Source organism: Panthera pardus, unplaced genomic scaffold (assembly GCF_024362965.1).
Source record: "Panthera pardus isolate Hobbes unplaced genomic scaffold, ASM2436296v1 HiC_scaffold_11, whole genome shotgun sequence".
Classification (NCBI taxonomy): domain Eukaryota; kingdom Metazoa; phylum Chordata; class Mammalia; order Carnivora; family Felidae; genus Panthera; species Panthera pardus.
The window spans coordinates 35,808,558-35,822,554 of NW_026526666.1; the positions used below are offsets into that span (position 1 = coordinate 35,808,558).

Consider the following 13,997-nt stretch of genomic DNA (forward strand, 5'->3'; position numbering starts at 1 on the left):
GGACGCTTAACCGACTGCGCCACCCAGGCGCCCCTGATTGGTTCCTTTTTATGTTTTCTGTCCCTTTGTTGAGGGTCTCATGAAGGTCCCTCCACTTGTTTCCCAAGTCCAATGAATATCTTTATGACTGTTACTTTAAATTCTCTATCAGGCATGTTACTTATCTCTGTTTCAGTTAGCTCTCTTGTGGTTTTGTCCTGTTCTTTCATTTGGGACACATTCTTCTCTGTCTTCATTTTGACTAACTCTTTGTGTCTGTTTCTATGTGTTAGGAAATTCAGCTATGTCTCTTGCTCTTGGAAGTAGTGGACTTATGAAAAAGAGGTTCTGTAGTGCCCTGCAGTGCAACATCCTTTGTTCTCCAGAACCTGGCACTTCTCTCCTATGTGTGTTGCATGCACCCTACTATTGTGGCTGAGCCATGTTTGCCTTCAGTCCAGTCATCTGCAATGGCTCTTTTTTGCCTGTTGTGGGAAGGACTTAGTCCCTGTGTTGTTAGTGTGCCAGACTGGGGCTGCCTTTGGCTTGAGTTGAGTTTGACCAGGTATTTGTCAGGGATGCAGTAGCATGGAACTACAGGGTACTTGCCCTGTGTTGTCCCTTGAGAAGTTTTCTTTGGTGGTGGGGCAACCAGATGTCTGTCCCTAGCCCACTGCTGGGCCGTGGTTGTGCTAGTCTGTGAAGTTATGTTCCTCTCTCCCCAGGGCAGGAGTCACTTTGGAGTGGTGCTGGCCTCTGTGGGGGGTGCTTGCACACTGCCAGGTTTGTGGCACTACTTTGGATGGGCTCTGAGTAAGGCTGTATGTACTGGGGGGTCTGGTCTACAGGAGAATGTGGGGGCAGGGGTGTGTTGTGCCAGCAAGGCCTGTGCTGATCCAGAGTGGGAGAGGATCTGCAGCTATCCAGGAAAACTTCTGAGGCCAGCCAGTTTGGAGGAGACAGATCTACAGAGACACGTGGGGGTGGGGCATGCTTTTAGCAAGCTAGGTGGAGAGTGTTCCTGCTGCATTGTTTTCTGCCAGTGTCTGTGTATCTAGGCAGGGGGAGGGAAATGGTGCAGGCCGGCTCTTTTGTTATTGAAGTCTCCCAAAGATCTCTGCCCTTCCAGCACACACTCTTGAGTTTATTAAATAAATCTCCTTCCTGTATACCCCTGGAATTTTTCAAGTTGCTGCTCTATGCTGGATCTCAGTGGGGCTGTTTGTTGTGCTGTCTCTTTAAGGGACAGTTTCCTATTGCCCTCTGGCTCTCTCAGAGCCAAGCCAGCTGATTTTTTAAGTTCAAAGTGTTAAGCCTCTTTGATTGTAAGAACTCCGGAAATTCAACCCTCCCATTTTCAAAGCCAAATGTTTGTGGGCATTTGTCTTCCCAGTGTGGGTCCTTTGTGCCTGTTGTGGGGTCTACTCCCCACCCTGATACCCAGACCTGCGGCATCCCTCCCTCTCATGGACAGTCCTGTGGGTCAGTTTGGCTCCTGACCACATCAGTGCTTCCTAACCTCCTTGATGTGGCCTCTTCTTTACATTTGGTTGTGGAGTCTGTTCTTCCAGTCTTTAGGTCATCTTCCGGGTTCAAAAATAACCATACTTAGGTAGAGCAATCTTTTTACCATGCACCCTCAGGAGAAGGTGACCTGAAACATCATCACATCTTGCAACCTGGAGATTTTGTTGGGAAAAAAACAAAAAAAGCCCACCTCCATAGAGAGTCTTCTACCTCATTGGAAATGCCCTTCCTTATCAGGAACTGCAAACCAAGTCTTATGCCACAAAACTCCAGGGAATAGATTCACATGACATATCTAAAGAAAGCACCAAACCATGACCGGACCCGCATACATCTAATGACGTGAAAGTTAAGATTTCCTGGAATTAAAGCAGATGGCATCTGACAAGACAGCTTTCCCAAGATGTCTGGACCAGGCCTGTATACTTTTTTCTCACCGTTGTGTCTTCTGTCTTTTTTGTGGGAAGACAATACCTCATCTGTATTTCCCAAGCCCTTGTGGAAGGGGGAACCCTCTTCTTTAGATTATAGCTTTTTGGAAAGAGCCTTATCATGCTCCTGGGACAAGCTACTTTTTCACTTTATTTTTGAAAGGTAGGAAGTTCAGAATTCACAATTTCATCTGAACTGTTAACTGACATTGGATTCTTATCCAGATTCATGGTTTCTGAGTTTGCAGCCTTACAGATTCTTTCTTTCTTTCTTTCTTTCTTTCTTTCTTTCTTTCTTTCTTTCTTTCTTTCTTTCTTTCTTTCTTTCTTAGCTTATTTATTTATCTTGAGGGAGAGAGCATAAGCAAGGGAGGGGCAGAGAGAGGGGGGAAAGAGAATCTGAAACAGAGCCTGATGCTGGGCTCAAGCTCATGAACCATGAGATCATGACCTGAAACAAAATCAAGTTGGATGCTTAACAGACTAAGCCACCCAGGCGCCCCCAACCTGTATTTTCAGTAACACATTTGGTTCCAAACAGTCTTTTGAGATAAGAATACTGTTTTAAAACATCTTTCAAGTTGTGCTGTTTTACAAAAAATTCGTCAGCCCTTGCTTCAAGTTTACACCTACACTGTAACTTCTCAAGATGCCTCAGTTAATTCCTTTACTGTGGGCTTGCAGTATTTATGATTCTGTTTTCATGGTTTCTTTTTTTTTTAGTTTTTAAAAAAGTTTATTTTTGAGGGGGAAGGGGCAGAGAGAGAGAGGGAAACAGAGGACCCAAAGTGGGCTCCCCACTGTCAGTGCAGAGCCCAATGTGAAACTTGAACCCCAAACTGTGAGATCATGACCTGAGCCAAAGTCAGACGCTTAACTCAGCCACCTAGGTGCTCCTGTTTTCATGGTTTCTTTAAGTGGAGCCTTCCAGGAGGCATACATGACTCCACCTCTGCCTACATAGGAGGAACCTTTCTCCCCTAAATTGGAATAAGTGTCAGTAAATATTTCTGTGGCTACTTCTAGACCTAGTGTCCTGGTTTAGAATCATTATACAATTTGGAGTTGTTATGCTACTTCCTCTTTGTATAATTAAATTTCATACTTTGTGGCCTGTTGGACTTAAAAAAAAAAATGTATCCAGTAATGTGATGCTGGCTCAACTCTTCGAGATTATTTCCAGTAGTAAGGACCTTGAATGGATACAGACTTTAGGTGGGAATACCTGAGTTTCTCTCTCCTAATCTTTCTTGTTACTCAAATGTGGCCTGAAGTGCTTTCCAACTATAGCAGTACTTTCCCTCTAATACAGGATGTGACAATCAGGGAAGATCCTTCCAGGTATTAGGGACAAAATCACTAAATGTGGAAAACTTGCCTCTTGATCAGTGATGCTTCCAAAAAAGGATCTTGATCAAAAGTGGGAAGTGTGAAAATTAATAAAAAGAAACCTCATTTAGACTGGAGTTGGGAGACTGGCAGAGGGAGCTCTGATGTCCTACCTGTCATCGATTGAAGACCCAATGGGGAAGAGCAGAGGTACCCTGAACATGGATACTACTTTAGTATCTTAGCAAGAAGAAAGGATTTCCTCCTGCCCCATTAATGCCCAAGCAATTAGACTGTCATAATTCAGCCAACCAAACGCCACCATACTTCAAGCTTCCAGTGTATTCTGATTGACTTTGTGTTTATAATAGCCTTCTCACTTTCCTCCTTTCCTCTATAAAAGAGCATTCTTCTTTGTTCTGCAGATTTACCAGTGCTGTTGCCATAGCTTGCTTGTCCCAGCTAAACGCAGTTTTTTGCTGGTAAAATAACTGGTAGTTTTTATTTTTATGGCTAACAGTGTAAAGAGCAATTCTATTGTAAAGATAGGGACAATTTCCAGTTCTTAATCTAACAGATTTTGAGGCAAGGCATTTAAATGCCAGTAAAAAGGCATATGTACATTGCTTAAGGTACGTAAAGGTGGTAAAGTGTTTATAAAGAACCTACTCAGTGTGGAAACCTAACATCTGAAAGACTTCCTGTAGCACCCAATACCTCTTCATGGATTGGGCAGTGTATGTGGGCATTTGGAAAATCAATTATGCAAAGAAGAAAAATTTTTTTCATTTGTAAGTTCATGGTTTTTTTCTTTACTGACCTATATTCTTCAAACAGAGACTACATTGCTCTTTTTTCCCTTATACTTTCAGTTGATTCATCCAGCTATATTTTTAGGATTTGTATTATGTCACAAGCTTTCAGTATTTTTAAAAACAAATTCAATCTTAATTATTGGAATTAAAATAGGGGAGAAGGTTTGTGATGTAAATATGCTAAAAACTCCAAAATATAATGGCCATTCCAATTTCACATTCTGTAATTTTTATTTTAGTGGGAAGTTACCTAGGAGAAAAATGGATTATACATAGTTAATTCTGAAAACAGAAATGAAATAATGAAATGAAATGAAATAACGGAATGAAATAACAGAAATGAAATAATTCTGAAAACAGAAATGAATAAAAATGAAATAATTTTTTTAAATTGAGAAAATTAAGAAATGTCTGTTTTAACTATTATATCTCCCCTCCCCCTTCCATTCTCCTCATAGTGGCCCAGTGATTTTTGATCTCTCCCTCTTTCTCATTTATTAATGCAAATTTTATGTCCCTCCCCTGCTTAAACACTCTAATGGCTTCCCATTACATCTCAGGATAAAATACAAAATTCTGAGTATCTACAAAGCCCTACTTGATCTTGCCACATTGATCTTTTGGTTCTCTCCTGAGAACGCTCTTTTTTTTTGTTCATAGGTAACCTTCCATCGTGTCCAGATCATTACCCAGATTTCAGTTTTCCCCCAAAGTGTGTAGCTCTACCCTGCCCTACCAGGGTAGCAGGCCCCCTTCATATGGTGTCATGGCCTCTTGCATTTCCATGCAGCCCTTGACACTATTGTAATTGAACAGCTAAAGGACCTGGTTTCTTTAACTTCTGTCACTAATGTCTAGCGAGGTGCATTCCCCATACCTTATTGGAATTCAATAAATATTTGCTAAATCAGTGAATTAAAACTTTATTTGGAATAAAATTATCAGTGAGACTTCTGTGCTTCTAGAATTATCTGTGAAGGGAAAATACTGGTGAAGCATAACATCCACCACCTTAGAACTTAACTTGAGGACTTCTTAAGAAGTTTGTTTCACCAAAAACCATTCGTAGTAAATGCAGTTATCTGGGGCGTTTGCATAGAGGCAGTGGCTCCAGCTGCTGCAGCCAGAAACTTCAATATGAATCAACCTCCTTTCTTTTACTTTACTCGTTCAATCATCACAGAATTATGTTAATTTTGCCCTTAGGATCTTCCAGATCTGTTCATTTATCTGGCTTATCTCTGCTGCTCCACAATTTTAACTGAGGTCACCTTCATCTTTTGCCTGGATTCTTCCAACAGCTTTCCTGTCAGCAGTGCTGCTTCCAGTTTTAGCCTCTCTTCCCATTTCAGCTTAAGGAATTTTTCTAAAATGCTTATGTAAATGTATACTTAACATGTATACATTCTTTTAAAACCCTTTCTCTCAGGATAATATGCTAATTTCTCAAGAGGGCTTATAAGGCCTTTCATGAGTTAACCCTGCCTAGATCTCTTTGGTTCTTTACTGCTGTCTCCTTCCAAATCCTAGGTGTCAGCTATACTCAATACTGAGTTGCAGAATCACCATACTTTGCCTCTAGGCCTTGGCTCTTTCCACATTTCTCTCTAGCCCGACTTTCGAGGCCTGGTTGATTTCCCCTGCCACCAATGATACTGGGACACCTATGTCTTGTTCACTGTTGTACTCTCAGTGCCTGGTATATGATCAGTGTTTAATGTTATTTTGGGTGGTCAGCATTGTATTCTCTTTGATTTAAGCAATGATGCTTATCTTTGTTGTTTTGGCAGGTCTTTGTGTTTGATGTTGGATATAAAACTTGGAAATTTTATGACTGGTCACAGATTACAACTGTGGTAATTTTTGGAAAATATGATCCAGAACTTATGTGCTATGCTCATTCACACGGAGCCAGAGTAGTGCTAAAAGGTGGGTAACAGTTTTTCACTAGATGTGTCCAGCCAATCAGTAAGTTTACTTGCATTTCTTGTCATCTTGACTTTCCAAAAAATTCCCTTTTCGTGTTTATCTGGTATGTGCTTTATCATCCTAAAATTAATCTCCGATACTGTTTAATTCATTTCACAGATAGTTATTTTTTAAAGAATTAAATAAACTACTCTGATTTTGAGCAAAATGTGAATCCTAATTAGCCTGATGACTTTTAGCTAGTCAGTCTACAATTTCTACTTCTAATTTGAGAATGATTTTACTAGTTATTCATAATGGTTATTTTGGAGATTGAGTAATGACTTTCTATTTTGGTATATTATTTCTCTATTTGGCAAACTTAAATTGGGGGCTTAGTATTCCAAGATAATGAGATGTTTTAAGGTGTTGTGAAATAAATTTCATTAAACTATGAAAAGCACATATGCACAAAAGATGTATATTTCTTCCATAGGAGACATACCCTTAAAAGATATAATTGATCCTACTTTCAGAGCATCCTGGATAGCTCAAAAAGTTAAGTTGGCCAAGGCACAATATATGGACGGAATGAATATAGACATAGAGCAAGAAGCTAATTGTTTTTCACCTGAATATTATGCATTAACTGCTTTAGTCAAAGAAGCCACAGACTCTTTCCATCGTGAAATTAAGGGATCACAGGTAAAAATTCATTTGCTACTTTTTGGAAACTCATTTTCTCTATCAAAATGTATTCATGAAGGTATGACTAATAGAATCTCAGCTTTATTGAGTAGGAAAGAATTTCAGCACATATATCCTAAAAATATTTTCTGGAACTTTTGAGGTTCTTAATTAGAGAAGTTTTACAGAATTTTAAAGTGCTAAATCTGTTTTCTATTCATAGCACAATACAACATTGAGACTGCCCGACCTACTTGCCTTGCAGCAAGGTTAGAGATATTAAATAGGCAACTGGATTGGCAAGAATCAGAAAGTGCTTAGCCATCCAGGCCCTGCTTTCATCAGTGCAGGACAGAAATCCCTCTTGTCTAAGAGTAGAGGTAGTTTGGGGAAGTCACTTGCTTCATAGGCTCTGAATTACTTGCAAACTGAGGTCCAATAAGTCTCAAAGGACTAACTCGATAGAACTTGACAGAGCTATGGCAAAAGGCTTCCCTACTGCCATAGTGAGCATGATTAGAGCAGAAGATCTTTTAGCTTTTTGCTAAAAGAGCAAAAGGCATATTTACAGGCAATATAGGTAACAAAAGATAATGTGGCCCTGGATCAGTGATCTCAAACCTGGCCTCATAACAAGATAACCAAGAGTATTTAAACACACATACACTCTCTCTCTCTGCAACAAAGCAAGTTAAATGAATTTTTTTGGCCTTCTAGTGCATATAAGTTATGTTTACGTTGTACTGTAGTCAATTATTAAGTGTGCAATAGTATGTTTGAAAAATAATGTAAATACCTTAATTAAAAAATACTTTATTGCTATAAATGCAAACCACCATCTGAGCTTTTCACCAAGTTGTAATATTTTTGCTGGGGGAGAGTCTGGCCTCGATGTTGATGGCTGTGACTGATCAGGGTGTTGGTTGCTGAAGTTTGGGGTGGCTGTGGCAATTTCTTAAAATAAGACAGCAGTGAAGTTTGCTGCACTGATCAGCTCCTCCTTTGATGAACAATTCCTCCGTAGCATGCAGTGTGGTTTACTAGCATTTTATCCACAATAGAACTACTTCCAAAATTGGAGTCAATCCTCTCAAACTCTGCTCCTGCTTTATTGACTAAATTTATGTAATATTATAAACCTTTTATTGTCATTTCAACAATATTCACAGCATCTTCACCAGGAATAGATTCCATCTCAAACCACTTTCTCATCCACAAGAAGCAACTCCTCCACTGTGAAAGTTTTACATGAGATTGCAGCCATTCAATCACATCTTTAGGCTGTACTTCTAATCCTAGTTCTCCTAATGTTTCCACCACATCTGTAGTTATTTCTTCCACTAAAGTCTTACACCCCTCAAAGTCTTCAGTGAGGGTGGGTATCAACCCTCCTGTTCCAAACTCCTGTTAATGTTGATATTTTTTTTCCCATGAATCACGAACGTTCTTAATGGCATCTAGAATGGTGAATCCTTCCCAGAAGGTTTTCAATTAGCTTTTCCCAGATCCTTCAGCAGAATCATTGTCTATGGCAGCTATAGTCCTACTAAATATGTCTCTTAAATAATAAGGTTTGAAGTTTGGAATGACTCCTTGATCCATTGACTGCAGAATGGATGCTGTGTTAGCAGGCATGAAAACAAAATTTATCTCATTGTCCATCTCCATCAGAGCTCTTAAATGACCAGGTACATTGTCAATGAGCAGTCATATTTTGAATAGAAACTTTCTTCAGTAGGTCTCAACAGTAGGCTTAAAACATTCACTAAGCCATATTGTAAACAGGTGTGCCTTCATCCAGACTTTGTTGTTCCATTTATAGAGCACAGACAGAGTGGACATAGCATAATTTTTAAAATTTACTTATTTTTTAATTTACATCCAAGTTAGGCAGCATATAGTGTTATAATGATTTCAAGAGTAGATGCCAGTGATTCATCTCCTATGTATAAACACCTAAGGCTCATCACAACAAATGTCCTTCCTAATGCCCCTGCCCCATTTAGCCCATCCCTCCACCCACAACCCCTCCAGCAACCCTCAGTTTGTTCTCTGTATTTAAGAGTCTCTTATGTTTTGTCCCCCTCCTTGTTTTTATATTATTTTTACTTCCCTTTCCTTATGTTCATCTGTTTTGTATCTTTAAGTCCTCATATGAGTGAAGTCTTACGATATTTGTCTTTCTCTGACTGATTTATTTCGTTTAGCATAATCTTCTAGTTCCATCCACATAATTGCAAATGGCAAGATTTCATTCTTTTTGTTTAGTAATACTTCATTTTATATATATATATATATATATATATATATATATATATATATATATATATATATATATATATATATACATGCCACATCTTCTTTATCCATACATCTGTTGATGGACATTTGGACTCTTTCTATACTTTGGCTATTGTTGATAGAGCTGCTATAAACATTGGGGTGCATGTGGCCCTTTGAAACAGCATACCTGTATCCCTTGGATAAATACTTAGTAGTGCAATTGCTGGGTCATAGGGTAGTTCTATTTCTAATTTTTGAGGACCCTCCATACTGTTTTCCAGAGTTGCTGTATCAGTCTGCATTCCCACCAGCAGTGCAAAAGAGATCCTCTTTCTCTGCATCCTCTCCAACATCTGTTGTTGCCTGAGTTGTTAATTTTAGCCATTCTGACTGGTGTGAGGTGATATCTCATTGTGTTTTAATTTGTATTTCCCTGATGATGAGTGATGTTTAGCATTTTTTCATGTGTCTGTTAGCCATCTGGATGTCTTCTTTGGAGGAGTGTCTATTCACGTCTTTTACCCATTTCTTCACTGGATTATTTGTTGTTTGGGTCTTGAGTTTGGTAAGTTCTTTATACATTTTAGATACTAACCCTTTATCTGATATGTCATTTGCAAATATCTTCTCCCATTCCGTTGGTTGCCTTTTAGTTTTGCTGATTGTTTCTTTCGCTGTGTAGAAGCTTTTTATTTTGAGGAGGTCCCAGTAGTTCATTTTTGCTTTTGTTTCCTTGCCTCTGGAGACGTGTTGAATAAGAAGTTGCTGCGGCCAAGGTCAGAGAGGTTTTTGCCTGCTTTCGCCTCTAGCATTTTGATTACTTCCTGTCTTATGTTTAGGTCTTTCATCCATGTTGAGTTTCTTTTGTGTATGGTGTAAAAAATGGTCCAGGTTCATTTTTCTGCATGTTGCTGTCCAGTTTTCCCAGCACCACTTGCTGGAGAGACTGTCTTTATTCCACTGGATATTCTTTCCTGCTTTGTCAAAGATTAGTTGGCCATGTGTTTGTGGGTCCATTTCTGGGTTCTCTATTCTACTGATCTATGTGTCTGTTTTTGTGCCAGTACCATACTGTCTTGATGATTACAGCTTTGTAATACAGCTTGAAGTCCAGGATTGTGATGCCTCCAGCTTTAGTTATCTTTTTCAGGATTAGTTTGGTTATTCAGGGTCTTTTCTGGTTCCATACAAATTTTAGGATTGTTTGTTCTAGCTCTGTGAAGAATGCTGGTGTTATTTTGATAGGAATTGCATTGAAGATGTAGATTTCTTTGGGTAGTATTGACATTTTAACAAAATTTGTTCTTCCAATCCATAAGCTTGGAATATTTTTCCATTTCTTTTTTTGTGCTGCCTTCAATTTCTTTTATAAGCTTTCTGTAGTTTTCAATGTATAGATTTTTCACCTCTTTTTTTTTTAAACAAAGGGTAGTTTATTAAAAAATAATCAAAACAGAAACTCTAAGTACCAGCGTGTACATTGTACATATTTAAATGACTCACAAGAATAAAGTTTTTTTCCTATACATTAAGATCATACCACCTTGCTGTTTATCAAAAGATGTTCAAGGAGAAATCTGACTCCAAACTGCATACAAGACTGCCATCTTAAACAGACCACATTTCAAACATGCAACAACACCACTGATAATAAAGCTTTGGAATGGGTGTTCATTCTATTATTCAACTGCAAACAGGATAGAAAGCAAGATCAGTTGAGAATTTAATCTAAAATAGAATAGAAGCTGTCATTTTCTGCACCAGCACTCCTCACTCCTCTGCTGCCATCTTTAGTCAAAAATACTCCTTGTTGATCTTGAAGAGTTTCCATCCCTCTTCACTGGACAGATCAGAAGCACCTCTTTTTTTGTAGAAGTTGATCGATGGTTCATTCCATTCAGCTACCAAGAAGTGCATGCTGCTGCAGTGACATTTCATGGCAACCTGGCTTAGGTTCTTCAGAATTTCTGATCCTATGCCAAAGCCTCTATAATCACTCATTCCTAAGAAGTCCTCAAGATACAACAGTTTGCCAATCCACGGGTCATAGGTAAAGTAGTACATGGCGAAACCAACAACACTGTGTCCTTCCGGAGACCAGTGCTCCTTGGGCACTTCTGCAACCAGGCAGTGGTAGAAAGGGTGCTCTCCGAAACCATCCTCTAATAGATCTTTTTCAGTTCATATTACTTGCTCTTCCATATATTCGTATTTGGCCAGTTCCTTGATCAGCTGCAGGATGTCACTGCAGTCTGCGGCAGTGGCCAGGCGGATCACGAATTTAGCCATTTTCGTCTTTTGCTTTTCTTCCCTTTGCGGACCAGGCCCCTATAGTTGAACAGCAGGAGGAGGTGGTTCCTCATTCATCTCCCGGGAGCATCCTTTTCTCAGTCAGGCTGGCACCATGACCCGGCGAACCTTTGCAAGTGACGAAAAAGCTTCACCTGTCAGTGACTAGTGCTGCAACTCACCTCTTTAGTTAGGTTTATTCCTACATATTTTATAGCTTTTGTGCAATTGTAAATGGGATCGATTCCTTGATTTCTCTTTCTGTTGCTTCATTATTGGTGTATAGAAATCAACTAATTTATGTGCATTGATTTTATATCCTGTGACTTGGCTGAATTCATGGATCAGTTCTAGCAGTTTTTTGGTGGAGTCTTTTGGGTTTTCCACATACAGTATGTCAGACACGAAGAGTGAAAGTTTGAATTCCTCCTGGCCAATTTGGATGCCTTTTATTCCTTTGTGTTGTCTGATTGCTGAGGCTGGGACTTCCAATACTATGTTGAATAACAGTGGTAAGAGTGGACATCCCTGTTGTGTTCTTGACTTTAGGGGGAAAGCTCTCGGGTTTTTTTTTTGTCCATTGAGGATGATATTAGTAGTGGGTCTTTCATATATGGCGTTTATGATCTTGAGGTACGATCCTTCTATTTCTACAGTCTTGAGGGTTTTTATCAAGAAAGGATGCTATGTTTTGTCAAATGCTTTCTCTGCATCTATTGAGAGGATCATGTGGTTCTTGTCCTTTCTTTTATTGATGTGATGTATCACATTGATTGTTTTGAGGATATTGAACCCATTCTGCATTCCAGGTCTAAATCCCACTTGGTCATGGTGAATAGTTCTTTTAATGTATTGTTGGATCCGTTTGGTTAGTATCTTGTTGAGGATTTTTGCATCCATGTTCATCAGGGAAACTGACCTGTAGTTTTCCTTTTTAGAGGGATCTTTGGTTTTGGAATCAAGGTAATGCTGGCTTCATAGAATGAGTTTGGAAGTTTTCCTTCCATTTCTATTTTTTGGAATAGCTTCAAAAGAGTAGGTGTTAACTCTTCTTTAAATGTTTGGTAGAATTTCCCTGGAAAGCTATCCAGCACTGGACTCTTGTTTTTTGGGAGATTTTTGATTACTAATTTGATTTCCTTACTGGTTATGGGTCTGTTCAAATTTTCTATTTCTTCCTGTTTTAGTTTTAATAGTTTATATGTTTCTTGGAATTTGACGATTTCTTCCAGATTGCCTATTTTATTGGTGTATAATTGCTCATAATATTCTCATTAATTTCTGCAAATTCTCTTATTTATTTCTGCAGTGTTGGTTGTGATCTCTCTTTCATTCTTGATTTTATTTATTTGGGGCTTTCCTTTTTCTTTTTGTTCAAACTGACTAAGGATTTATCAATTTTGTTAATTCTTTCAAAGAACCAGCTCCTGGTTTTATTGATCTGTTCTGCTTTTTTGATTTCAATAGCATTGATTTCTGCTCTAATCTTTATTTCCTGTCTTCTGTTTTTTTTTTTTTAATTTTTAAATATTTGTTTATTTTTGAGAGAGAGAGAGAAAGAGAGAGGGAGGGAGGGTGGGTGAGGGGAAGAGAAAGGGAAACACAGAATCTGAAGTAGGCTCCAGGCTCCCAGCTGCCAGCCCAGAGACTGATGCAGGGCTCAAACCCATGAACTGCGAGATCATGACCGGAGCGAAGTTGGGAGCTTAATCGACTGAGCCACTCAGGTGCCCCCTGGGTTTTATTTGCTGTTCTTTTTCCAGCTCTTTAAGGTGTAAAGTTAGGTTGTGTATCTGAGACCTTTCTTCCTTTTTTAGGAAGGCTTGGATTGCTATGTACTTCCCTCTTATGACCACCTTTGCTGCATACCAGAGGTTTTGGACTGTGGTGTTATTTTCATTGGCTTCCATGTACTTTTTAATTTCCTCTTTTTAACTTCTTGTTTAGCCTACTTATTGTTTAGTAGGATGTTCTTTAGTCTCCAAGTATTTGTTACCTTTGCAAATTTTTTCTTGTGGTTGATTTCAAGTTTCATAGTGTTGTGGTCTGAAAATATGCACAGTATGATCTCGATCTTTTTGTACTTGTTGAGGGCTGATTTGTGTCCTGGTATGTGATCTATTCTGGAGAATGTTCCATGTGCACTCGAGTAGAATATTTATTGTATTCCATTGCTTTAGGATGAAATGTTTTGAATATATCTGGTAAGTCCATCCAGTCCAGTGTGTCATTCAAAGTCATTGTTTCCTTGATTATTTTCTATTTATATGATCTGTCCATTGCTGTAAGTGGGGGTGTTGAAGTCCCCTACTATTATGGTATTATTATCAATGAGTTTCTGTATGTTTGTGATTAATTGATTTATATATTTGGGTTCTTCCACGTTTGGAGCATAAATGTTTACAATTGTTAGCTCTTGGTGGGAAGACCCATTAATTATGATATAATGCCCTTCTTCATCTGTTACAGTCTTTATTTTAAAATCTAGATTGTCTGATATGAGTATGGCTACTCCAGCTTTGTTTTGGCGACCATTAGCATGTTAGATGGTTCTCCATCCCCTTATTTTCAATCTGAAGGTGTCTTTAGGTCTAAAATGGGTCTCTTGTAAACAGCATATAGATGGATCTTGTTTTCTTATCCATTCTGTTACCCTGTGTCTTTTGATTGGAGCATTGAGTCCATTGACGTTTAGAGTGAGTACTGAAAGATATGAATTTATTGCCATTATGTTGCCTGTAGAGTTGGA

General features: G+C 38.8%; 1 protein-coding gene and 1 pseudogene across 1 annotated transcript in view; one reads left to right on the top strand and one right to left on the bottom strand.

Moving 5' to 3' along the window:
* CTBS (chitobiase) overlaps window positions 1-13,997 on the top strand; it is a 42,737-nt gene that overhangs the window by 14,138 nt on the left and 14,602 nt on the right. Inside the window, exons 2-3 of the mRNA XM_019413993.2 lie at window positions 5,872-6,010; window positions 6,486-6,694. Of these exons, the coding sequence (XP_019269538.2) occupies window positions 5,872-6,010; window positions 6,486-6,694 (348 nt within the window). The remainder of the gene's footprint in view (window positions 1-5,871; window positions 6,011-6,485; window positions 6,695-13,997) is intronic.
* On the bottom strand, window positions 10,369-11,392 carry LOC109246184 (diamine acetyltransferase 1-like; annotated as a pseudogene).